The following is a 25,932-nucleotide window of genomic DNA, read 5'->3' as shown; positions in this document are numbered from 1 at the left end:
AGGTTTTGGTTGAGATATTTATCTCCTGCAGAGTCACTTCATTTTAATCATGTGTTTTCAGCTTTGTTCTGTGGCAGGTCCTTAGGAAGAATTTGGTCCAAATCGCTACTGAATCTGGCTGCTGTCCAGCACTGTCTGCCTTGGATCTGCAGTGTGCTGTGTACTTGATAAACAACAGTCGGTTGTTCTCTGGAGTTCTGTTCCTTTTCCCAATACAGTGGCAACAAAGGCATGCTTACCTTGTAAGACCGTCAAAGAACTGCACATTCCCACCGGGTGAAGATTTGTTTGTTCGATGGTAGAACGATAATCCTTTCTCTATGTCCTGTCCTGTCAAGGGTAGAATTCTTCACAGCTGAATTCATTTTAGTCTAGGTTTCAGAGATGGAAGAGACTTATTAACTCATCCCTTCTGTCCTTCAAGGCTAATTTAGGATGGTTCTTTCCAGTCGGTTCTTGTTTGTCTTTTACACAGTGACGAATCTGATCTCTGACTTTTCACTGTTTAGAAACTTCCCATGACATTAAATGTAAAGATTCCTTTAATGTTAACCCATTGCACTTAAGTACTGTGCTTTTGTGTATTTAATGTTTATCACCTTAATTGTTTATAGCCTTTTGGTATATAGTATATAACTCAGTTTTTGAAGCACATTTCAACAGTGCTTACTTATGCATACATGGGTCATAAGAAAGTTTAGAAACTAAACTGGAGGCTGGTGTGTTATAGATACGGGACATCTAAATGGGACTGCATTTACTCAATGTGGTCTAAATTTTTCATGTACTCCTTGAATGGACCAAAATGACCTAGTGTTCATCTGTTCGTCCTTATGTACGTATCCAGATTTTTTGAAGTGCCCAAACAACTACATATTTGGTGTAATGTGGATTTTCATGACAGAACTCGACCCTTCCAATCTAACCATCAAACTGCTGCTCCAGAAGCCCCTTTATATTCCTCTCAGCTTAGAAATGGGGGCAGTTAGGTGGTGTAGTGGATAGAGCATTGATCTGGGAGTCAGAAAGATCAGAGTTCAAATTTGACCTCAGATACTTACTCCCTGTGTGACTTTGGGCAAGTCACTTAACCTCTGCCTCCATAAAACTGGAGAAGGAAATGGCAAACTGCTCTAGTATCTTCTCCAAAAAAACCCCACAGATGGTTGATCCACAGGGTCATGAAGAGTTAGGCCTGAATGATTGAACAAATAGAACAAAGCTTAGAGAAATATCTGACCAAACTCTTAATATGCCTGCCACATACCCTGGGGCACACTAATTTATTTCCCCTCTTTATCCACAGAATGAAAAAAATACTCTTTACGATTCTGATCACTCAGTAATCAGGGATTTATTAAGTGCCTGCTCTAGCACAGTGCCTGGCACATAGTAGGCACTTAATAAGTGCTTGTGAGTCGGGCAGAGAATTCTACAGTTTTGTAGCTTAGAGATAGAGATAGAATAGCCCTCTGTCTTTCAGTTGTGCCTTCCCTGCATTTCCCTCCTATCAGCTAGGGGCAGCTAGGTGGTACACTGGATAGAGTGGTGGGCCTGGAATCAAAAAGACCCTAGTTCAAATTTGGGCTCAGACATTTACTAGTTGTATGACCCTGGGCAATTCACTTAATCTCTTTTGTTCTAGTTTCCTCATCGGCTAAATGTGTTATAGTAATAGCACCTACCTTACAGGGTTGTTGCAAGGATCAGATGAGATAATATTTGTAAAGCGCTTAGCGCATTGCCTGGCTCATAGTAAATGCTGTATAAAAGTTATTATTAACTATTATAATCATTATCTTTATAGCCAGCTTTCTCATCCCCTCCCATTAAAAGAAACATAATCCAAACCAATTAACAGGCATGTCTAAAATGCCTCCTGTGTGCCAGGCATCGTGATAGACGTTGGGGATAAAAGACAAAAGTGAAACCGTACCTCCCCTTAGGAAGCCTACAGTTTAGCTGGAGAAGACTCACAGCATAGGTGTGTGTATGCATATATACATTTATGTATGCATGTATATGCATACACACATCCCATATGTATTTGTATATATGTTGTATATATATTTTATATGTGTATTATGTATATATACACATACAGGCATATACAAAATGATACAAGATAATTTTGAATGAAAGGCATGAGCAGCTAGGGAGATCGGAAAGGCTTCATGTGGCGCTTGAATTGAGCCTTAAATGAAGCTAGGCGGAGGTGAAGAGGAAGGGCATTCCAGGTAAGGGAGAACCAATAAAAGTGACATGGAAGTCGGATGTGGAGTGCTGTGTGTGAGGCCCAGTGAGGAGGTCGGTTTGGCTGGAAAGGAGCACAGACAGAGCAGTTTCTACTTGTTCCTAGAGATAAACAAGGAGCCACTGGACTTTGAACAGGGGACTGACCTGCTCTTGGGGAAAATTCCTTTGGCAGTTGTGAGGAGAATGGATCAAAGTGACTTTAAGGCAGGGAGACCAATTCAGGGTAGAGGTGATGAGAGATTGAGTTAGGGTGATTTTTATTTTATGCACAGGCTTCTGCATTGAGCAACAAAATGATGAGTGACTTAAGGATATGACAAGTTTTAACCATACCCTGGTGGAAATATTTAATAGTATTGGAGTTGAGCTCTGTATGTGGCCTTACCTGGAAGGAATCCTATGTAACTGTTCTGGAGATAAAGAAAGACCAATGTATGATTTAATATAAACTCAGTAGAGAAAGTCGTTTTATCTCTTTTGTTTACATTGAGGATTTGTAATTCCAAGTTTGTGTGCATGTACACATGGTCCAAAGAAAACACAGCATGGCCAGAAACAGTATTTGTAGTTAGATTAATCTTTGTTTCATTTCTTCTCTTTCTGGGCAGTGTACAAAAACTAGAAGTTGAATTGTTTTTTGGTCTGTTTCTCCTGGTTCTGTCCAGGGTGGAACAAAGGATGGCTGGGTCTTCTATGGTGTTGGAGGAAATCTCAAGGCAAAGATGCTGTGAGGGCTGGGACCCGGCAGGAAAGGGAAAATCTTTATTAAACCAATTTAAATTCACAGAGAGCCAGAGAGATGTTGGAGCTAGAAGTAGTTGTTGTCATTGGTTAGATGTGTCCAAGTTTTCCTGGCCCTATTTGGGGTTTTCTTGTAAAAAAGATACTGGAGTGGTTTGCCATTTCTTTCTCCAACTCATTTTACAGATGAGGAATTGAAGCAAAAACGGTTAAGTGACTTGCCCAGGATCATACAGGTAGTAAGCGTCTGAGTCTGGATTTGAACTCAGGAAGGAGGAGTCTTCCTGATTCCAAGTTCAATGCTCTAACCACTACACCACATAGATGCCCCTGCAGATGCTAAATAAATGCTTGTTGACTGACTTTTTGCATCCATTCCCTTATTACACTTACAGTTAGCATGTTCTGCTTGTAGAGGCTAGTTTGATCCATGATGCCCTCCCCCAGTATCTGGTTTCTCCAAATACTCTAGTGCTGTGCTTCCTAACTTTATTGATGTAATAGAAACCCCTTTGGCAGTGGAGGGAAACCTCTATGGATCTCCGTGTCTGAATAATGTTTTTAAATAATTGAAGGAAATGTTTCATTTAGTAGTCAGTAGAAATAAATGTGTAACATTTTTTTTCCATCCAAATTCATAGACTGCCCCCTGCCCCAATCTATGTACCCTTGGAGGGGGTCTGTAGACTTCAGGTTACTACTGTAACAGTAGCAGGCTTATTCACTGTATTTAGCCTTATAAGGAAGCCGTTTCCTGTGGGCAGTCCTGCAATGCTGAATGTTCCTGAAGAACCCTCTTCATATTGTGCAAGGCACCAGCTGTACCTCCTTACCTCTCTGTGCACTACAGTGCTCCCCCACCCCCCATTCTCCTTACCCTGCAATGAATTTGCATGAACAGGATTTACTTTTGAATAAAATAAGGAAACCAATGAAATAGGTTTTCCTTTTCTCACTTCCTATTTTGTATATTAAAAAAAAAAAAAACACTGCAGACATTTCATCACACTTTATTTAGTCTTTGTTCTCTGTCAGTCTTTGGTGAAGTAATCTCAGATCTGCTGTCAGTGAGTTGTTGATACTTGGATCCCTGAGGTGTAGGGGCTGCCCTCAGTCATTCACTTTTGGGGCTTAACCTTTATGGGCCATCCCTTCAGTTCGGCAATGCTATATTTGCTTCTACATTTGGTTGTAGGGTGATTCTGGAGCCCTGGTGAGAACTGAACCATTGTATCCTCCAGAAGATGGAACTGAATTGAATTGATTGAGTGAAAAGGTATAATGATTAGGTGAGCTTTCTCTAGGGAATAAGAAAGCCATATTGGACCTCCGGTTGGATGGATGCCTTACTTATACTAGCAATTCTTAGATTTTTGTGGTCTCAGGACCCCTTACACTCTTAATTATTGGGGACTGTGTCGATGTATTCTATATCAGAAAATCAAATGTCTTAGTGTTATCATGAAAAGAGTTTTGACCTCGGGACACCCTACCACCACCGCGAAAGGGTCTTGAGGACCCCCAGAAGGCAGCAAATAACTCCAGCGGAGTTGCTCTCTCTGATATTTTACAGATTTTTGTTTTGCAGCTGAAGAAAACCAGTGTATAAAAAGGATAAGTGACTTATGTAGAAAGCTTAGAATAAGTCAGTGAAGAATGAAGAATGGACTTGGGACTCCAGATTCTCAAGATGTTTGTGTTAGTAGGTGAGGATGAGAGGAAAATGTTTCCTTGGGAAGAGGAATGGATTTGTATAAGTGTGGGAGCAGCATATCTTAGGAGAAATGTCCAGTCGTAGTTGTTTGTTGAAGGGGAAATTGCGTGAGATAATAGATGGCGAAAGCTTTTTGAATATGTGGCATAAGCTACAAAGCTGTTTTCAAAGCAGCAGAAAAAAAGGGAAATCTGAGGGAAGGAGAGACAAGGGCTTGGCTCAACTTCCCACCTACATTTAAAGTAGACAGCTAGGTGGCCCAGTGGATAGGGCTCAGGACTTGGAGTGAGGAACACCTGAGTTTGAATTCTGCCCAAGACATTTATTAGCAAGTCGCTTAACCTCTCTGTTCCTCAATTTCTTCACTGTGAAATGGGGATAATGATAGTATCTAGCTCATAGAAATTGTTACGATGTTCGAATGAGTTAGCATACTTAAGAGCTTCACAAACTTTAAAGTACTTTATCAATTCTAGCTATTATTAAAAAGTTGTTTGTAGGATAAGAAAAAAATTACGACATGGAAAGGATAGTTTCAGAGAAACTTGGGAAGACTAATATTAAATGAGGCAGTGAAGTGAGCAGATCCAGGAGGACAATTTATACTTTAAAGGCAACACAATAAAAAAAAAATAATTTCGAAGGACTTAAGTGAAGGAATTCATTCATTCATTGATTAATTATGGTTCCAGTGGTTTGATGAAGAATGATACCTACTCCCTGACTAAAGAAGTGATGGACTAAATATTTCTCTCTGCCCTGTTTGTGTGTACGTGTGTGTGTGTGTATGTGTTACACATATATCTTATATATACATATACACAACTGCATATACCTTGGATAGATACCGCAAGTGGGCAGTATGTTGGGCCCAGCTTTAATTTTTAACCTAATTAGGAGAAAAAGCTGAGTGTTTATATATCTTCCAAGTCAAGCTGTAATTTTTATAGATATCATAGCCTGTTTAACCTTATACCGTCTCTCATTTTTTGTCACAATAATCCATAACATCTTTTCTCTTTGTCATGTGTATGATGGCATTTGAAGCTTTTTTAGCTTTTACAAAAACATGTCCTATGCTATGGTTGGTGTCATGAGTTGTGTTTTTGCTGGGTGGAAAAAATTGTTAAGATGGCATGATGCTTTGGAGTCTTTTACCCTCTTTAGAGTCAATGCAATGAGACTGATTTATTGGTGAAACTGTATCATCTTGAGGTCATTTCAGTACATTTGGTAACTAAACCTGCCTTGCAAAAATTTCAGAAGGAGCCCATCTTATGCTGAGTTTCATTTAATGGGCTGTGTTCGATCCAAAACAAAAATTCTCATGTATTTTTAATGCTCATCAGAAATATCATCAGCTATTTTAAATAAATGTGATTAAATTAGAAAATGATAAAATGCTTTCAGGAGGAGTATTTAAAAATAGAGAATTGTGAAGAGTATTGGACAAAGATGTTTCAAGATCAAGAAAGGATTTAAAATATTGTTTCATGCTTGGAGAGTAGGTGAAGTGTTGGTTCTTATATAGATCCAGAAAAATGGTTTTGCCACCACTGTGTTAAAAATTTAAAAACCTTTATTCCAAAACATGTCGTCTAGGCAGCAGCTGTTTTAAGTGGAAGGGCCAGAGGGACTTGTATTAGGCTCCCCAGTTCCTTGGATTCCCTTTCAAATATCCTTATCTTAATTGGCATGACAGGATGTAGACGTTTCACCATTGTTATGTGAGCTCAGTGCTAGAGACTACTACTCATTGGAGCTATTTCATATTAATACACTGTCATCCTCAAGCTAATTTCATTTTACGGATATGTGTCTTTCTAAGACTGAATGACTATTATCTGTTAGCAGGGAAGAATAATTGAGAACTTGATGATTTGTGCCCAAGTTCATATTTCTCTTTCCAAAAGAAATTGTCTGTATAAGGAAAGCCTTATTTTTTGGTCTTTGCCCTTGGTGAGTGGACGTGTTGATTGATACTATTTCCTCATGTGGAATTCAAAAACTGATGAAATGTGAACATATTGACATTTAGTAAGCAAAGCAAAAAGACTTCATATCTATGTTGAATTAAGGAATTATATTTGTGGGCTTTTGTGGAGGTCAGATTCTGCTTTGATCATTTTCATGGGACTCCACATTTTTCACTGCATTTGTAATTTTGGTTATCAAGAATGGTTTTGTTAGGCATTCTCAGTCAGTACGACCTGGAGCCAGAATACACCCAGGCATTTTCTCTGAATAGTAATTGGGAAAACAAAAATCACTGAGTACATTGGGAAAATTCAGATTATAAACTCCTTGAGGACAGGGACTGCCTTTTGTCTCTTTCTGTACGCCCTACCCTTAGCATTGTGCCTGGCACATAGTAGGCTCTTGTGTGTTTGGTTGGTTGCCTGCCCTTGTTTTTGTAGTGTAGATAGGTTCTTGTAAGATGTTTGAAGTAGTGAGGGATAAAAGGATCTAAAAGGAGATAAAGAATTGTAGAGGAAAATGTCTGCCAGGGTGAAGAACTCACTGCAGACTGCAGTTTAACTTTCACAAGTGAATTCATAAGTGAGAAGTGATAGGAAATGAATTTTAACCATATCAAGAAAGTTTTGTTATATGTGTAAAAGACGTGGAAATTGGTTATACAAAAACCGTTGTCTTTTTTCATTATGGGATTTTTGGTTGAGGTCGTGTCTTGATTATAGGCCCTTAGTAAATGAATGCTGTTTGCATTTTGCTAGTATGTTTAGATTTCACAAGACATTACACATGTCACCAGACTAATATTTTTATGTGGTGATATCTGATTCCCCTTAATACTTCTAGTCCCTTCCCTTTCCTGATTATTTCCAGTTTATCCTAAATATGGCTGGTTTGTACATAATTGCATGTCAGACTGTGAGTAGACTGTGAGGTCCTTGAGAGTAGGGATTGTCTTTTGCCTTTCTTTATGCTTGTCACATAGTAGGCACTTAATAAATGCTTGTTCCCTTTCCTTCCACACTCCCTGTTAGAATTATAATGTTGGCTCGTTGAGGGCGGAGCATAGTGCCTAATATATAGTAAGTACTTAAAAAAGTTCGTTCTCTCTGTCTCATCCCCCCTCCCTCCCCTCCCTCTCTTTCTGTTCTTGTTGACTTGTGACTGTTAATGTCCTGATGTATTGCTATTTTAACAATTACCCATTTATGACGTCTAACATTGTTCCTATGGATCTAACTGCTCCTTGCAATGTTGTTTAGTCTATTGTCATGTTTTTGAAGAATATATTCATAAAGCAAGTTTGGTTTGGGTTAATCCTGACCATTAAAAATAAAAAGACATGGGCTCCTTGAGAGTAGGGACTTCCATGTTTGCCTCTGTGTAATTCTAGCACTCAGCTTAATGCTTTGCATATAGTGGTTCCTTTTTTTTAATTGAATTTATATGACGTTTTAACTTAAGATTGGTCAATTAACTCTAGAATGCCTTTTCTGATTAAGACCATTCTGATATTCAGGACTGTTTTGCCGGAAGCCACGTGGATCAACAGCAGTACTGTTTTTAGAGCCACACCTTTCATATCCAGGCTGTATCTATAAACTCACTAGCAAAGCTAAAATGCCTCCTAAGATTCTCTAGCTCTCTGGCTTATTTACTGGTCTGTTCTTGCTCTGTAATTGTATTTCTTTGTGAGGCTGTGAGTGTAGTATAATGAATGTGGGACTTAAGAGCCCGGAGAATCTTGAATTTGAATCTTACCTCTGACACGATTATTGTGTGATCAGTGGGCCAGTTACCTAAGTGCAGTCAATCAGTAAATATTTGGTAAGAGCCTACTCTGTGCCAAGCATTGTGCTAAGTGCTAGCAATACAAAGAAAACCTTAATACAAAGAAATCCCTGATATCAAGGGATATCATATTCTTGGGGGGGGTGGGGAGGGGGGGGCGAGACAGCATGCAAACCATTTTGTCTAAACAAGCTGTATATAGGATAAACTGGAAGTAATCAACAAAGGGAAAGGCCCAGGAAGAATTAAGGGGGATCAGGAAAGGCTTCCTGTAGAAGTGGGATTTTAGTTGGACTTCAAGGAAGCCAGGAGGCAGAGATGAGGAGAAAGAGTATTCCAGATACAGGAGACAGCCATTGAAAATGCCTGGAGTCTGGAGTTTGGAGTGTTTTGTTTACAGTATGACAAAGAGGCCAGTCTCACTGGATTGTGGAATACCTAGCAAATTGGGGCGTGGGGTGTAAGGTGTAAGAGTACTGGAAAGGGTGGGGGGAGGGGATCAAGGGATTTCAACACCAATCAGAGGATTTTATGTTTGGTCCTGGAGATGGACTGGAGTGAGGAAAAGACTTGTGGCTGGCAGATCGACCAACAGGCTATTATTGTAGTCCCAGTGTGAGAAGATGAGGATCTACCCCAGGGTGGTTGGCAGCATCAGAGTAGAGAATGGGGGGGTGCGGTGTATTAAACATGGTATCAGACAGAACTTAGCAAGAGTTTGGATACGGAAGCGAGATGGTGAGGAATCAAGAATCTCGAGAGCGGGTGACAGAGAGGATGGTGGTAGTGGTGCTGTCAACAGTAATAATAAGGGAGTTAGGGAGAGGGCAGGGTTTGAGAGGAAAGAAAATGAGTTTGGTTTTGGACTCCTTGAGTTTGATGTCTTGAACATCCAGTTTGAAATGCCCCAAAAGCAGTTGGAGGTGTGAGACTGGAGATCAACAGAGAAGTTAGAGGTGGACAGCTAGATCTGAGATCTGATCATTGAAGCCATGGGAGCTGATGAGATCACTAAGCACAGTAGTGTAGAGGAAGAAGAGAAGAGGGCCCAGGAAAGAGCATTGTGGGACACCCACGGTGACTGGGCCAGACCTGGATGAAAATCTAACAAAGGAGACAGAAGAGAAAGAAGTAAGACATGTAAAAGGAGAACCAGGAGAGGGTCAGGTTTGGAAAGCCTACAGAGAGGAGAGTGATGAAAAATGTCAAAGACTGCAGACAGATCAGGGAGGTTGAGAATTGAGAAAAGGCCATTAGATTTGGGAGTTAAGAAATCATTCAAGACTTAGTATCTGCCTGTTACTTCTCATTTGTGAAATGGGAATAATTAATACTTTTGGTACCTATTTCATGTAGTTTTTGTGAGATGAGGTCTAAACCCCAGAGTGTCTTGTTATAGTGTATGTAATACATTTTGAAAACCTTACTTTTTTTTTTTTTTTTGCAAATGTCAGCCGTTATTCTCATTGTCCTTGGTTCCTTCCCTTGATCTGTACCAGTGCCATCCTTTCCTTCTTCTTTCCAGCTGTTTGGCTTCCCAGATCCCTAGGAATGGCCTGACAATTGGAATCTGACCTTGGTCACTTTCTTTTTAAACTCAGCCATCAGTTCCCTTTTTGCAAGTAGAGGAATTTTCCTGGAAGATATCCGTTACCTTGCCTCTTCTAGCCCACTTCCTGACTTAGGCCTCTTCCAAGGCATTTCTGTCCATCACCCTTGGTTGGACCATGGCCCTCTCTTAAACTCCTTGGGTCTCAGAGCCTCTTCAGGATAAGCCTTGCTATCAAACAAGTGTTTTCCATCAGTGCCCTTTAAACTAATGATTTCACATGGGTTTATTAACCAAATAAATATAGTTTATGTGTATGTTGTTTTGCCTTCCTCAAGCATGACAAGAACAGCCTAGCCCTTTGACCTTCTATAATCCTTTAGAATTTTTGACTGATAGTTTCCTTTCAACTTAATCGTTTTTTTGATGAAATTTTTATCAGTAGTAAAGAAACTGTCCTAAATCTGTAGGCCGGCTTCTGCCTGTGAGGTGACCTTAGGCTACCATTTTACCCCTTCCCCGTTGTCAAACTTAGCCGGAGTTTCTCCATCTGCTTTTGTTTTTGTTGTCTGTTATTTCTTGACCTCCCACAGCGTGTAGTGTGTGTACAGTGTGAGTACTGTATGTGGTCACTAATCTCTGTCACAGATTTCTTTTAGTGGAAGTTTTTCTTTCCTCTGTTTTCTAGTTTTTGTATTTCCCTGGGCATCTGTTCTTCTTTAAAGGGAAAACATGAGGACTTCCCATTCTAGTACTTTTCACATATTGACTTGTTTGTATGATTTTTATGCCTGAAAAGTATGACAAAGGTATAGTATTCAGTTTCCCCCCGAATGATAAATGCATTCTTTGGGATATCTTTATTTAATTCATTCATTAGATTATTTAAGCAAAATGCTATATCCCTTGCTTTCTTTCCTATTTGCCAGTTATTCCTCATGGTCAGGGCTTTTTTTTTTGTCAATGTCACAAAACAGCCTAAAGGCCTACAATGTCACAGACACCAAAAACAACTGAATGTTAGGCTCAGCTCCTTGTACCTTGTGGTTTGGGTTCTCTTTTTTCCCCTTTAGGAAAGGGGTTGATATTTTTTTTCTTTCTTTAAATGGAAAAAGAAGTGTTAGTTTTGGAGTCTTGCTCTTGTCATTCTGTGTAGACAACAGTTAAGTCTTTATAGTGTGATCTCTTAAGTGAGAGATCTACGCTGATATTTTGTCTTAATAGAGATTTATGTAAGTTCTGAAGGGCTGGAGAGGAGGGAGGGAAAGATGTGAAATGGAGATTCTTCTCCCCATGTGAGCATTTTGTTCCAGATGTAGAATATCAGGAAAATAAGTTATTAGGCTTGAGGCTCTCTGCCTAGATAGTGGATTTTCATGGTCTGTAGGTAATGATTTCAAATGCATTGACTAGCTTAGATACCTAATACTTTATAACATGATTCAACATGATCTATGACACAAAAATAAATAAGTATTTTGGCATAAGTAACATGCTGTGTGTGGTGGTTTTTTTTTTCTTTTCTTTTTTGACTGATGAATGTTCCTGATAGATCTTGAGGCTAAAAGAAATAGATTAAATTTTTTCTTGGTCTGGATAGGATTTCAAAAATTAACTTCAGTTAACAGCTAAGATAGTATGTTAGAAAATTGAGATACCTCAGTTGAGGTTGTGCTTTGTCAACTAAATAATGAGCTGTGTGACTGTGAGCAAGTCCTTAAACCTCTCTGGTTCCTTCATCTGTAGAATAGGAGGGCTGGACCAGATGACCTGTTTTCTTCTGCTCTGAAATTCTGTGATTGTAACATAAAAGTCTGTCCCTTTAGCAAGTACCATAGTCCCATGTAGTATTTGTCATATTGACATTGTGGTACTTATTGTAACCCTCCTAATTCAGGTCTCAGTCTCTTATAATAGTCTCCTAGCTTACCTCTTTGCCTGCAATCTCCCTAGCCAAATATCCATTACACCACTGCAAAAATAACCTTTCTAATTACGTCTTATTAGTCCCCTCCTCAAAAACCCTCATGCCTCGTGAAGAAAACATAGCCTAGGAGGCCTGACATTTGGAGTTTTCTAGTTCATCAGGCAGCTAGGTGGTTCAGTGGATAGAGTGCCAGGTCTGGAGTCAGGAAGACCCATCTCTCTGAGTTCTAATCTGGCCTCAGACACTTTTAGCTGTGTGACCCTGGGTAAGTCACTGAACTCCGTTTGACTTGGTTTTGTCATCTGTAAAATGAGCTACAGAAGGAAATGCAAACCACTTCAGTATCTTTGCCAAGAAAACCCCAAATGAAATAATTGAACAAGTTAATCTAGCTCTAAACCTTCCATTTCAACCTTATTTGAGTTAGAAGATACCAGAAATATTTATTAAGCACCTACTGTGTGCAAAGCACCAGGCTAGGTGCTGGGGGAGATGCATCGGTTAGATAAGATACTTTGCTTTTAAAATCTTTGCATCTCCATTGCCTAACACAATTTATTGATCACAGCAGTAGATGCTTATTCCACAAACATACCAGGTAGGCCTGAAATCTTGGTCGAATGATAAAGCAGCCGACTGACAGTCAAGAGACCTGACTTCTATATCTGGTTCTACTCCCAACTTTTTTATATTTCAGCTTTCTCATTTGTAAAATGCTAGGGTCGTATTAAATGATCTTTAAAGGGCCCTCTAGCTTAAAAAAACCTACAATTATAGTTTGTGATTCCCTCGCTCTTCCTTGCTCCTAATATTTGTCAAGAACTATTAATTCTTCACAGTTGCACTCACATCCACCCTTTCTTTTTCATCTTGATGTTACTATCTTAACTCGGTTCCCTGTTATGCTCCTCTTCTTCCTCCCACCCCTACCCCATCCCCGCCACACCTGGACTTTTGTAATGATATCTGAACCAGCCTCCAATTTCCCCCTGTTCTAATTTGTCCTTTGCCTCAACACCATATATTTTCCCCCCATAGCTAATTTATTTGACTTGGGGAATTTTGGAAAATTATGAAAAAGAAGACTGAAGATATTGAGACAGTCCATGTCAGCTTAGAGAGTTCCTCTGCCAGTGAAACGACAGATCCTTCGAAGTATCAAGGGTTTCAATTATGTTACTCCCTTCCTCAACGCTATGCATTGACTTTCTGGTGTCTACTGAATGAAAAGTCCCAACTCTTCACCTGGGACTTGGGTCCTCTTCAGTCTGACCTATAGCTGTCTTTCAGCCTCGTGTTCCCATACTTCCCCAACTTTGTGTTTCTTGCTCATGTTCTTTCCTCTGCTTCTACTTCCCCTCTCTCCAGGCCTCCTTCCTTGTTTTTCAAGGTCCAGATCAAAGGCTCTCGTCTCTGTGGAGCCTTTCTTGTGGGAGGCAGGCTTTCCTTGACCACTCTAGCGGCTCTCCCCCTCCTTTGAACTCTCCTAGCTTTTTCTGCTCTACCCCTTATGACTCTTCACCTAATATCCGTGTAGTTAGTTTACCTCTCTGACCTAATTTTTAACACGAAGGGGCTGAACTATACTTCCAATGTCCCTTCCATTTATACATCTACTATCATTAGATTGTAATGTTGAGGAGCTGCATATTGAGAGGGAACGTGAGATAGTGGAAGGAGGCTAGGAAATTTGGAATGAGGAGATGCATCTGGGTACAAAGCCCACCTTTGAAACTTGAGAGCTGTGTGACCAGGGGCAAACCACAAAGCCTTGCCAAGCCTCAGTTTCCATATTGGTAAATGGGTATAATATCTGTAATGCCTACCTTACAGAGTTGCTGAGTGTTAAAGGAGGTAACATGCAGAATGATTTGCAAACATTAAGGGGAAGGGAACAAGCATTTCCATAGTACCTGCTATGTGTCAGACATTGTGCTAAGTACAAATGTTAACTCATTTGAACCTCACAAACAACCCTGTGTTGAGGCAGGTGCTGTTATTCCTCATTTACAGTTGAGGAAACTGAGGCAAACAGAAATTAAGCAACTTGCCCAGGGTTACACAGTGTATGTCCGAGTTTGATTTAGAGTCAAGTCCTCCTGACTCCCAGCCCAGCACGCTATCCACTATCTAGCCCTACCCAGCTGCTCCTTAAGCACTGTATAAATGTTAGCTATTATCATTTCCCTTACTAGACTGTAAACTGCTAAAGGGAATTTGTTGCCTCTCCGTAGTCACAATAGCACACAGCATGGTGTCTCACAGTGGATGGTCAGTAAATATTTGGATTCATGGGTCAGAAAAGCAGCTACAATCCTGAAAAGATTCAATACTAGTTTCTGATAGCATCGTTTCTCAAAATACTGAGAAGAGATGATATGAGGGTTGAAGGAGAAGGTGTTGATTTGTCACTTAAAAAGTACCAGAACTAGGCTGTAAACATCACAATCTTTCTGAAAAAGTTCTTTTTGAGCCTGATTTTGAGTTAGCTAAGGAATAGGCATACTTTGCCCAGTGTCTTTAATCGTATCTAACAAAATGTGACGTCAGGTAGCGCATCATTGAAGGGGACAGTTAGTTTCATAGGAGTAATGTTATAGAAATGAATGATCAGGTGAATGGCATAGCTGGGTCTTAATCCTTTCCAATGGGATTTGGATATACTGTATTCCTGGTGCTATGAAAATACATTCTGGGGGCAGCTAGGTGACACAGTGAGTTAGAGCACCGACCCTGGAGTCAGGAGGACCTGAGCTCAAATTTGATCTCAGATGCTTGACACACTTACTAGCTGTGTGACCTTGGGCAAGTCACTTAACCCCAATTGCCCTGCCTTCCTCCCTCCAAAAAAAAGAATGTTTAAAAAAAAGAAAATACATTCTGGGTATTTTGTGCAGGGCATGCCTGCATATATAGGTATACAAGGTCAGGGAGAGAAAGGGGCTACAGGATATGAGCTAATCAATAAAAGAAAACAGCATAATAGATTTTTAGCCCCCACTTAGAAAGATAACCCTATTTCTAGGACACTTTGATCACTCATCGGCCTGGATAGTTACTTGATATTGTGTAAAAGTTGCTAAATTAGTATGGTTGAGTTTTTTTCCTCTTCAAGAAATAACACATATTATCAGTGAGAAGTATATAGCATGGATTCGACTACCAACTTAAGTTGTGTGACTCAGAAAGCAAGAGTTAGTTTTCAGTTCCATGCCTAAAGTTGGTCAACAATTATATTTTTATTTCTTTAGTGAAAACATAGATTTCTTGGAAAAGAGTGACCACATTCTAGGGTTGGTAATGTTTTCAGAGAAAATATTTCCTTTAACTAAAGTGTGTCTTGCCTCTTCCCCCCTCCTTTTCTTTTTCACTTCTAGTTTGTGGGCCAAACATTGACATTCGCAATGAAATCCAGGAGTTGAAGCGACTAGAAAACTGCACAGTGATTGAGGGCTACCTCCGAATTCTACTGATCTCTAAGGCAGAGGACTACAGGAACTTCCGATTCCCAAAGCTCACGGTCATCACCGACTACTTGCTGCTTTTTCGTGTGGCGGGCTTGGAGAGCCTTAGTGACCTCTTCCCTAACCTTACGGTCATTCGAGGGAGAAACCTTTTTTATAACTATGCCCTGGTGATCTTTGAGATGACAAATCTCAAAGAGATCGGCCTATATAACCTTAGGAATATCACTCGGGGGGCCATCAGGATTGAGAAGAATTCAGACCTCTGTTACCTCTCCACTGTGGACTGGTCTTTGATTCTGGATGCTGTATCTAACAACTATATTGTGGGAAATAAATCTCCAAAGGAGTGTGGGGACCTTTGTCCAGGGACAATGGAAGAGAAGCCATTGTGTGAAAAGACAACCATTAATAACGAGTACAACTACCGCTGCTGGACCACAAACCACTGTCAGAAAAGTAAGAGTTAAATAAACTGCTTTTACCTGCTCCCCTTCCCCCACCCCCCTTCTTTCCCGCCTTCTTTCTTTATGTAAAAGTAAATAGTTTTGGTAATCCAGGTGGCTGTTTCATTTAATGAATTGGTATGCCTACCGTTTCAGGCTTGGTTTCTAATGGGTGGATCTCTATTGTCATTCTTTTCTTTTCACATCTTACACCTGGTAGTGTAAAGAAACATTAATGTGTGATGATTACAACTGGTGTTCAGCTCTGTTCGACTCTATATATGTATTCACATAAATGTATAATATAATATATATACGTACATGTGCTCAGTGCCAGAAAGATGACCTCATTTAAACTTTGTATGCCACATGAAAAAAAAATGACATTGTGTTTACACGTAGTAGTTAACGTAAGGTTTGTTGTTGGTTGGGGTTTTTATATGACTCTATTGGAACAGATGGTTGTGGTGAAAAATTGTGTTGTCATTGTGCTATAGTACTCCTCAACACAAGTGTTCCGGGATTGTGATTACATAAAAAAGGAAAGAAAATAAGGAGTTCAGTCTAAACCCATTTGGAAGGATTGACTTCTGCCACATGTAAAGCGGTGATCACACAACTTTTAAGGTTTTTAGTGAATAATTTACTTTGGTTTCACAGGGACAGAGTGTGTCTGAACAGTATGCTTAAGATGAGAGATGACTAAACTGAAAGTCAGAAGATTTGGGTTATAGTTTAAACTCTGCCTCTAAATTAGCTTATATAACTCTGGCAAGTCACTTATTTTTGTTTGGGGCCTCAGTTTCCTCATCTGCCATATGTCACAGGATTGCTGGTCAGAACTCTAATGTGTGGAAGGTTTGGGAAGTGGAAGATGCTATACAACGTAGAATGGTATTTTTCTATGTTCAGTTGCTCTGTTCCAGAATCCCCTTATTTCTTCCACATTTTGACTTAGTCACAGGTAATCCTCCCCTTAATATGATCAGAACCATGGGAATCAGATCAGAGTTGTTAAAATATCACGTTGATTACTCTCAGCAGATGTTTAAGTGGTAATGACCAGGATGATGTTCCTGCCAGTAATCATATTAGGCAAGTAATCAGCTATGTCTGATGATTGGTCCTCTTAAGGACTCAAGGTTTCCGCTTTGTGTTCTTGCCATTTTCAACCCACAAAGAAATGCCCAATTAGGAGGTTCGAGTAAACCGTGGAGAAGGAGGGGAAAAAAATTGATGTGAACCACAACATACCTTGGTTTGATTTTGTTTTGACCTCACTTGTAATAGGAAAATAATGCCTTTTAAATCTAAAGTTGTTTCTGCACCCCAGGATAACTTAGTTGATCCTTGGTTCTGGATATGTGCATTCACATTCTTCGTCTGATAAGTACAGAAAGACCGCTCGCCTCTAAGGGAGCACAATGCAAGATCCGCATACGACAGTTATAGTTACAGTGTTCAAACACCGTGATTGACGCTTAAAGTATCATTGTGTGTTCTGCAAGCATTCTGATGATCCTATTGCAAGATCCGTCACTTTACGAACCAAGCTTGATTGAAATGGGAGGAAGGCACTGCTCCCAAGTTACTGTAGAGATTACTTAAAATTGTTACTTATCATTAGCCACATCTTCTGCATGTAAAAGTACTGGAAAAGTGAACTATTAAATAGATGGGAGGCTTGAAGTATTTTCTATTAAAGGAAGTATTGAGGTTCTTGATTTTAATTCCCTCTAGGGAAAAACAGTGGAACAACAATAACCACAACCAAAAACGCAAAACTAAAACCTGTCACCTCATAGCCAGCTTTCTGTTGATGAGCCTTTTCAAAGGTGCTTAGACTGGTCTTCAGGCAGTGGACTCATGGTGCATCTGTGGGCTCATATCGGAAGCCTCCTGAGTTTAGTTGATTCTGCCAGAGCTGGTGCTGTGGTTCAGCCTGCCTGGGTTATTCCCAGGATTAACTCCACACTATGATGAAGCATCACAGTAGGACTTTTCAAATGAAGAAGAAATATTGTAAAAGGTTTAATTCATTAACTGTGTGTGTTATCTAACAAGTTTTTTTTTAAAGTTGTGGTTTTTTTTTATTGTGTCTAGTAAACTTAGAGTGTAATGCTCATAAGAGTGGTAGGCCACATCAGTTTGCTTCATTTTTTTTTAACTGTGCTTCTTATCCTGGCTGAATGCTTTCATAGATGTGTACCATAAAGAGACTGGATAAAAAGGGGTTTGACAGAGTAGAATAGGACAAAATCCATGATCTCTACTAGCAAAGAAATATTGAAAACGCATATGTGAAAGATGTGTGGATTTCACGAACGTGGGTAACTTATGTGGGAACTCCATCTGCCAATGCAGATTGAAACCCAACTATGACTTCCATAAATCCTAGGGAGAGGCTTTAGGTTAGGTACCTTATTTGTTCATAGAGGCAGAATTTGAATCCTGGTCTGCTAGACTATAAGCCCAGTACTCTGTTCAGTATGCCGTGCTGCTTCAGATAAATACATGTTCCTTACTGATACTATTTCAATAGCATATTCTTATGAGAAAGACCCAATTTTTAATTATTAACAGAAAATAAGGAAGTACTTTTCGTCTCTGCTTGCTTTCTAAATTCAAGAATTCCATTTTTGCTTCTTCTGATGGTTTCCTACTTAGAATATTTATCTTTGTAAACTGCCCCCCCCACTGATTTTTTTTGTTTTCCCCTATAGGTGCTTTGCGCATAGTTAGGTGCTTGACAAATATTTGTCGATTTCTCTACCCTGCTTCTACCTGTGTATTTATCATTGCGATCACATCCCCAGTAAGACTCTTGAAATCATATAAGGCTTACAAGAGTCCCTTTTGAGAACTGCAAAATTGGAAAAATAAAATACTCCCTTTAATGTAAGAACTTAGGAGATTATTTTAAAAAATATAAACTAAATCAGTCATAGGTAACTTTTCAAAGGCCAAGAACCAAAAGTCATGATGAATCCCTAGTAGAGAAATTTAATCTCATGGTAGGAATGGAGGGGATATGATTTAAAAGAGCCCCCAAAATCCTGAGAAAAAAACCTTAAAAAGTCTAAACAACTCAAGGCATTTGTAACCTTTTTTAAGGTGCCTGTTTTTAACACAGCATGCCTAATCTAATTCAAGAGAGAGAAGTACTTTATGGGGCTATCCCAGTACTTTTCGTGTTTATAAAAATCTACTAAAAATCAGGATGGGGCATTATTACTAAAGAGCCCATGACTCCTTTTAAAAAAAAGTTTTATACCGTCTGTCTGCACTTTGACTTTCCAGTTAACTTTCCATAAGATGTGCTGCATTTTTTTTTTGTCTTTTTGTTTGTTTTTGCTAAAATCAGGCAGCAATGCGCAGAAGTGATTTTTGAGTGAGGCAAAGGATTGTCAGGTCTTGAAATCCTGATATTCTTGTCAGGTCTTGAAATCCTGATATTCTGTGGGTGTGTTTAATGGCCATTGGCTAATGAGGAGAAAAATCTCCAACCCTCCCCCCACCCCAAGTCAGTGGCTTTTAGTTTGCAAAGGTTGAGAACCCACTGAAGACATAGTGGTGGAAACGGGGCTTTTGTTCTTTCTCCTTCAGTTTTTCAGATTTCACTACTTTGCTGTTTTCTCTGATCAGCTACCTAGTGTTAGCCACTATCAAAGCATATTATGGTAAAAAAAAAACTGCTGAAAGGTTTGAAAATTTACTTAATAGGTTGAACCTTGTCCTGTAGTAATTATATTGTACTTGTGTGTCTTTTATCCTGACTGCTTTTTCTTTGGCTGATGTTTGCTCAGTGGAATTTCCATTACTCCGATTTCAGGTAAAGACAGAACTCTAGCTGTTAAACTTCCATCTCTAAGCACTTTTTAACATATCAGGATAAACAGCTTGTGGTCTGCTCAAATCACTGTGATTGCAGCCAGGAAATCTATGAAGGCGATGAGCCCAGCCATGTTGGAAGCTGACTTAGCTGGTGGCGCAGCTTAATTTCAATTAAAAGGGCATTGACTGGCACCAGCAGTCCCAGACTTTGTTGCCTTTCATCCCAACTCCAAAATGAGAAGTCAGAAAAATAGCAGATCTGAGCCTTCCTGTGAGAAGAGAGTAAATTGCCCACTTTATTGACAAACAGTGAAAAATTTACTCTCTCCTCCTGGACTGGGTCAGGTATTTAGAATGAAGGCAGGGGGTATTAATAACAGCTCTCCATTTCCCATACTGTCTTTGTAGTTTACCTAAATGTATCGTTTCAAGGTTCATAGCCCAGGTAATTCTGGTGTATGAAATGAAAAGCTGTCTTTTTAGTTTCTTGTCGATTGCTAACCAGTTGAGCCCTCCAGGTAGGGGCCCATGAGTCATTAATAGTTCAGTGAGTCAGCAGTTGGTTTTGGGGCATTGCCTGATCTTCTAATATGAGACCCCACGCATATGTTGTGTTAAGAGGGAGTAGCATGCATTTGGGTATGAGCAATCTATTAAGCATCTGGAAATTTGTGTAAGTTAAGCCCTTGCATTCTGAAGCCAGCTTGGGCTTCTTGGCCTCTCCTCAGATCCCAGGTGTGTGCTACCTCTACCTAGGGAAGAATAGCACTTGCCAAGATGGAACCCTCAAGTCGTTCAAGGAGTCTGGGAATCCAGCCTGATATGTCTCTTAAGTCTATGCAGAAAAGAGAATAGCATTTTGTTCTCAACTGATTGCTAGGTTTGGAAGCCATTCTCGGTTCTCTGGCAACTTTTTCCTTCTGTTTCTAATGTGAATGAAACAGCAATAAAGAACTCAGTATAAAATAATAACATTAGCTCACATTTAGATACTGCTTTGTAGATTGCAAGGTGCTTTCTTTACAACTACACTAGTAAGTAATGTCAGTATTATGTATTCTCCTCTTACAGATGGACACACTGAGGATCAGAGAGGTCTTCAAGGGAAAGGCTGAGCGAACCCTTGTTAGGAATTGTAGGGTTTTTGTTTTATTTGGTTTTGTTTTGGTCAGGTATGGATTGGACCAGATAGCAGGTCCCTGCTAACTAGTGTCAGAGTCCGTGAACTTGGGTCTGATTTTAAATTCATTGAGCTTTCCTCCATACCCAGATACAGCTCAAGTTTTGTCATATGTACTTGTGTTAAACATCTGGCTATGACCCATCTGAACCCCTTCTTTTGGAGTGGGGTGGTGTGTGTGTCTGTCCCTTTCCCTGTCTTCATAGCCAAGGTGACAGGGATAAGCCTAGCAGTTGTAAGGGGTCTAGGGATATACTGGTCTTCTGTCTGAGCTTTTGGATATTTTTAGGAAGAGGCTGTTAGGATCCATCTCACTCAGTCTCTACACTTTTGTTCTGTAGGTCTCCCCTGATGACCTCAGAGGACTCAGTAGAATTGAAGACCAGGCCAATTACCCACCCCCTTCTTTTCATCCCGAAGTATCTCCATAACAGGGACAACCCTGAATTTTAATGATTCTGTCCAATGGGATTTATTCCTTACTTGCGTATACATGGCCTCTTGGAATGCCCACCTTCCCTAGCTTCAGGTTAGGGTAGATGCTGTACAGCTTCTTCTAGCCATCTGACCATATCTTAGTACCTTGTAACCCATTCCCTCATATATCTTGGGAATCAAATTTCTATTCCTGTGCTAAAATCATAGAGTCTTGGAGCCATAAGAGATTCAGTGAATCCAAATGTTGTCCAAAATTCCTGTTGAAGCAGGTGTAGTGCTGACTATACCATAGAGCCAGGTGACTCCCCAAACACATCTGAGGCCAGATGGGTGCACTCTACACTCTGGGTAACACAGGTCTCTGATCCCTCGCTTGTGGCCATTCTCTCCTGCCTTTCCAAGAGCTCTCTTTCCCAATAATCCCAGGACTGCTTATACTGCCAAGCCAAACGACCTGGAACTCTGTTTTTGTATTGTCAATTAACAAAACAATCTGCCAGTGAGAGGCAGAATGGTACAAAGGAAAGCATTGGAAGTCAGACGACCTGGGTTCAAGTCCCAGCTCTGCCACTAACTATCTATGTGATTTCAGGCAAGTCACTTAATCTCTCTAGGTCTCAGTTTCTTTATCTGTAAAATGAGGGAGTTTGATGATGTGGTTTATAAGGCCCCTTCCAGTTCTAAATCTATCTATGATGGAATGAATTTCTGATTACACTCCATGATCTCCACCCCAGTGGTGAACTCATCAAAATAGTAAGGTCTTTAAAAAAAAAATCATTACCTCCTCTCATAGACTCTTATTTCTTTATGACTTTGTATCAAGTAATATGACTGAAAGGGGTTGCTATAACCAAAATTGATTGGTTTGTAAAGGAGAAATTACTTGTGAAGGAGTTAACTTTTTTATTTTTGTCTTAAAATTTTTATTATTTAAACATTTTTTATTTTTAAATTTTGAGTTCCTGAATGTCTCCCTCCCTCCTACCTCTTCCCCACCTACTGAGAAGGCAAGCAATATGATATCAATTATTCATGTGAAATCATGCAAAACATTTCCATATTAACCATATCACAAAAATAAAGCAAAAAAACAAAACAAAGTAAGAAAATTATAGTTCATTTTGTGCTCAGAGTTCATCAGTTCTCTTTCTGGAGGTGGATAGTATTTTTTGGTCATGAGTCCTTTGGAATTGTCTGGGATCATTGTATTGATCAGAGTAGCCGGTCTTTCACAGTTGACCATATTACAATATTGCTATTAACTGTGTATAATGTTCTCCTGGTTTTGCTCTCTTCACTTTGCATCGGTTCATCTAGATCTTACCATGTTTTTTTCTGAAATGATTTCCCTTGTCATTTCTTATACCACTTTATTACAATCATATGCCACATCTTATTTAGCCATTCCCCTACTGACGAGCATCCCCTCAATTTCCAATTCTTTGCCACCACAAAAAGCTATTATAAATATTTTTGTACCTACAGTTCTTTTCCTTTTTCTTTGATCTATTTGGAAGTACAGACCTAGGAGAGCTATTTATGAATCAAAGGGTATATGCCCAGTTTTATAGCCCTTTGGGCATAATTCTAGATTGTTCTCCAGAATGGTTGGACCAGTTCACTACTCCACCAAAAGTTCATTAATGTACCTATGGATACCCATTTTGCAGAGGCTCAGAAACAGTAACTGACTTATTTGCTCCTGGTTACACAGCTTTAAGTCTCACAGAGAGAATTGGAATCCAACTCTGCACCCAGTGCTCTATCTACTATGTCATGTCATGCTTCATTCACTGCCTGCAGGAGGCAGATTGGAGGCAGGGAAATTTGATGGTGAGAGAGAGCTTTTTCCATCTGTGACACAAGTAACATTAAACAGGGGCCATTTGTTGGCAGGACACTCAAAAATCATTTGGAGTTAAAACACTGAAGTGTTCAAACAGATCTGTCAGGAATGGAGCTGTCCAAAATGAGCAGGTTTCCATCTGCAATGCCCTGAAACATAGTGGAGTTGAGGTAGGATTGGCCAGTAGGGCTTAGGAAGAACCCTTGTTACTTGGGCAACTGTAAGAGGGGTCATCTTACAAAGCAGTGACTCCATCCAGGACAAGGTCTTTACCTTTAAAGAGAGGCATGAGAAACTGTAATGATACAGAATTTTGGTAGGTTGTGACTGTTAACAGAAAAAACACTAAGTAAAAAACAGAGCTAGAATGGTCTAGCAGGAAAGATAATTATATTTGGAGTCAGGAGAGACCTGGATCCAAACCCTGGCCCTGATACTTAATAGTGGGCATGTAGGGGATGCAGTGGATAGAGGGCTGGACCTGGAGTCAGGAAGCTCTGAGTTCAAATTCAGCCTTCAAATTCAGACATTTACTAGTTGTGTGACCCTGGACAAGTCACTTAACTTCCCTATGCCTCAGTTTCCTCCGCTGTAAAATGGGGATAGTAATGTAATAGCACCTACCTCGAAGGGTTGTTGTGAAAATTCAACGAGATAATGAGTGCCTGGCACCTAGTAGGTGCTTAATACATACTGCACTCCTTCTCTCCTCCCTTTCATAGCTGTACAAGCTCAGGTAAGTTGTTAAACCTTTCTAGGCCTTACTTTCATCCTCATTGAATTGCTTTGGGGAAAGTTCTTTCTAAAAATTACAGTACTCTACAGACCTCACCTCTTATTATCATTCTAGTGCCAGCTTTACTTTTATTTTGCTGTATGACTGTGAATAAGTCACTTTATCCCTCTTGGCCTGGGTTTCTTTGTATGTATAGTATGTATAGTGAAGGATCTCTAAAGAGTCCCTTTCTGCACTAAAATGTTGTTATTATAGATAAGGCTTTTCCCCCCTTAATCGTTGTTTTGGGCCATGACTGTTGTTGGATTGGTAATAGTGCTGCCTTTTGGCATGTCGCGTAGCTCTCCATGGCTTAAAGAAAAGATTCTAGCTCTTTATTTAGGTGTGTGGGGGTATGCTGTTATATGGTGTGTGTGTACACACACACACAATTGTTGCTGTAAACAAAATTCATTCAGCTCACAAACCCTGTAAATTGATAATACCTGCAAGTTTGCTTAACTTGAACAAAGAATGGGTAAACCTGATGCTCAACTCCCAATTCCTTCCATTTCTTTCTTAAAATGAAGAAAAAAAGTATATTTATGGTTACAGAATAGAGTGGGATGGAGTTTCTTTGCTTAACAATTAAAAAGCACATTTTTACATAAAACTGTAGGTCTCAAATGGTGTTCTAAGAATACATGCTTTGCCCATTCTCTTTGGGGGGGAGAGTGGTGCTTGTTTTTTATTCTCTCCCTCTCGAATCAGTAACACCCCCCCCCCCCCCCCCCAGTTAATAGCAGGAAACGTACACTGGATCCCTCTGTCCTTGCTTAGACCTTCCGCTCAAGGATATCAGGTGGGTGGGAAAATGTTGTGTGGGAACATTAGGCATGTTAGGCAGCCAGGCTTCTATTTAATTTTGTTACTGAGCAGAAGTCGGTTTTTGTTTTTGCATCTCCTTCATAAACAAAGGAAAAGATCTCTGCTTCCTTCCGTGCAACTTTTACGGAAATCATGTTGTGGGGAGGAGGGTGCTCATGCGTCTACACAGTGCATTAAGTGGATATGTTTGGCCTCTCAGGGAAAAAAAAATGTGCAGGCTGAACCAAGGAATAATTTCCTGTGTATTCATCTCCTTAAAAGTTCTAATGGGAAGAAACTTTGATAACTGAAAACAGAAGATTATAAGATGCTAGTTATTAAGGTCCAGTGGCTCTTTCAGGTTTTTAATCAGAGGTGTTTTTTTTTAAATAAATTCTATACTAGTACAAGAATGCCTTGCTTGTTGACAGTCATTTGTTATTATGGTGGTGAGTTCTACAGTCAAATCTAATATTTGTACCCAGTGTTTCTCTGGGGAGGAGGATCCCAGCTGCATTTCTCTGACATCTGCTCTTGGCATCAGATCTATGAAGTTGGGGTTGCCATACTGGATTTCCGGCTAGAATCAAAGTGCTTGGATGGCTTCTAGCAGCTGCTAGGGCTGGGGAGTTGGGCTTAAAAATGAAAATGGGGGGAAGATTGGGAATAAACAGCCCATAATACAAAAAAGAAAAAGAAAGAGAAGCTGAAGTTGGTATTAATAGAAGCACTTTCTTGGGCAGCAGGCATTTTTGAATTAGGATTTTTCAAAAGACATTAGTGGTGATATATGGAATAATGGAAACAACTCAAGTGCTTACAGTCAGTGAAGAGTTGCTTTGTTACTGGGTTAGTAATTCAGCATAAGGGTTTTCATTCTGGCTTCTTGACCTTTTGATAATTAATAGTATCACCAGGATATGAGCCTCACTCAGATATGGGCCAGGTCTGTTTTTATTTTGATTCTAGTAAGGGATCATCATCTGCCTCAATGAACCTAAATAAATTAGTACATTAAAAAGATTTTCTGCTGAGTAATTATGCAGAAGAAGTTTCACTGTAGGTTTTAAGCAAAGATGCATTGGCATGCTAATTCCATTCATTTTTCATTCCAAGGAGAAGCAAGAGGACCTCAATTATAGAGGAGATTGTCTTCACAAATGGATGCTGACACTCTGCATAACTTT

General features: G+C 39.8%; 1 protein-coding gene across 1 annotated transcript in view; it reads left to right on the top strand.

Moving 5' to 3' along the window:
* Positions 1-25,932, top strand: part of IGF1R (insulin like growth factor 1 receptor) — a 382,582-nt gene that overhangs the window by 55,464 nt on the left and 301,186 nt on the right. Inside the window, exon 2 of the mRNA XM_036734372.1 lies at positions 15,330-15,875. Within this exon, the coding sequence (XP_036590267.1) occupies positions 15,330-15,875 (546 nt within the window). The remainder of the gene's footprint in view (positions 1-15,329; positions 15,876-25,932) is intronic.

Source organism: Trichosurus vulpecula, chromosome 8, assembly GCF_011100635.1.
Source record: "Trichosurus vulpecula isolate mTriVul1 chromosome 8, mTriVul1.pri, whole genome shotgun sequence".
NCBI classification, from domain to species: Eukaryota; Metazoa; Chordata; class Mammalia; order Diprotodontia; family Phalangeridae; genus Trichosurus; species Trichosurus vulpecula.
This window is presented reverse-complemented; position numbering and strand designations above follow the sequence as displayed.